We start from the raw sequence: 1762 nt of genomic DNA, 5'->3' as shown, positions 1-1762 counted from the left end.
TCAAGTCTCAACAACGAGTGGTAGGATTGTTCGCGTACTATTCTCGTTGGATAAGCCGTTTCTCGGATAAGATCTACCCAATTACTCACAATACAACCTTTCCTGTCCCTGAATCTGTTATAAAAGCATTTGAAAGTTTGAAAAAGGAGTTGATGGATGCAGCGTTGGTCACTATCGACCCGAGAATACCTTTGGTGCTCGAAACTAATGCATCTGATGTCGCGATTTCTGCTCTCTAGGAGCGCGAAAACTGGGAGGCGCGTGAAAAAATTCCGCTTGGCGACAGTTCACCTGACTTCAAAATTATGGCCACACCGATGGTAGTTGTAGATTCATCATCATCATTACTGTCATCTGTAAGAACTGCGTACTTGTCGTAAAGTGGTTGTAGCTGTCACAGTTTCGTTCACCGATGATCTGGGGAGGTGGGGTAAGTACCTGCGCATTGGAGGCGGGAGCTAATAAAGTATTGCGTAAATACAACACTCAAAGGACTGTTAAGTGGGGGAAATGGGGACGGGAGCTATGCATTGAAGACAATAGCTTGGATGCATGAGCGCCATTGAGGTAGCTACTGGGCCATGTCTGACAATGTCTCTAACCATTGATGAGGCCCGTCTCGGGTTTCCCATCCTGGAAGACGGCAACGACCGGCGCAGCTGAGTTTGCTGGTAATGGCCTTCACACTTCACTGCGAAGTCATTGTTTAACCTCCCCTGGCTCGTTTCCACCACTGCGTGGTCCCGCAAAAGAACCGTCCGAGTAAGTCCGTCGACTGGCAACGGAGCACGTCGAAAAGCCAGCATCAGGGCTGCAGACCATGGGGCATAAGCCAATACTTCGAGAGGCGTCGAAGTTGGTTGGGCTGAATAACCGGATGGTGCAAAGAATACTGTTCACTGGGATCCAATCCAGCAAAGCGTGTTCAGCTCTGGGGCTAAGTGCAACACACACACCACATATTCTACGAGTCATCGCTTCTGGGCCACCGGACACACGGAGGGAGAAATGTGAAAGAGCTGAGATCATCTTTGGCGTTCCGAGATGCATAACCACAGTTGGGTCTTGCATGCATGTTTCAGAGACACACCATACATCAATTTTAAGGGAATGTAAAATTTCAGTTGGCATTGCCTGTTTGCCAATTTGACATAGAGTGCGGAAGTTAAAAGCTCCTATATAGAAGGGTATTATTTTGTTTATTATTAATAAGCAACGAGGAGAATAAGGCCCTTCGGTCAGATAACTGACAGTCAAATGACGCAGCGACGTTTGCTTGTGTGGTGGGAAGAGGCTGGGGAGGGACATCGGTGGACACCGAACTGCGCGGGGCGCATGATACTTGCCGGTTGCCCAAACCGAGGAGGGGGGTTTGATTGAGGTACCCCACCTTGAGCCTTTGACTCAAAAGCCTAACCCACGGGGCAGTGGGAGGATGAAGGGTTTCGTTCAGGGACCCTGCCTCTAGCCTTTGACTTAGTCTCGCCCATGAGGCAGCGGACAGTAGGGTTTTCTTTGGGGACCCTGCCCGGAGCTGATGACTCATTAGTCTGACCTGCTCGGCTGCAGGGGGTGGCCTAACCCGAGGGCCCATTCCTGATGCGACTGCTTACAGCAGGCGCCTTTTGAGCAGCACCGGACACGTTGGTTTTAAAAGTATTTCGACCGTACTGGATAATGCGCTGGCGGTCGCGATCAACCGTTGGGCGATCGAATTGTGTGGTTTTTGGTGCCAACATTTTCTAACCCGTCCTTCTTCGCT

The 1762-nt window shown here is 50.2% G+C and overlaps 1 protein-coding gene across 1 annotated transcript in view; it reads left to right on the top strand.

Annotated features, from left to right (window-relative positions):
• Positions 1–239, top strand: part of T265_11397 (hypothetical protein) — a gene marked incomplete at both ends in the record, with an annotated part of 7272 nt that extends 7033 nt beyond the window's left edge. The window contains one exon of the mRNA XM_009178041.1: positions 56–239. Within this exon, the coding sequence (XP_009176305.1) occupies positions 56–239 (184 nt within the window). The remainder of the gene's footprint in view (positions 1–55) is intronic.
• Between the last annotated feature and the right edge of the window lie 1523 nt (positions 240–1762).

This window comes from Opisthorchis viverrini (assembly GCF_000715545.1).
Source record: "Opisthorchis viverrini unplaced genomic scaffold opera_v5_489, whole genome shotgun sequence".
Taxonomy (NCBI): domain Eukaryota; kingdom Metazoa; phylum Platyhelminthes; class Trematoda; order Opisthorchiida; family Opisthorchiidae; genus Opisthorchis; species Opisthorchis viverrini.
This window is presented reverse-complemented; position numbering and strand designations above follow the sequence as displayed.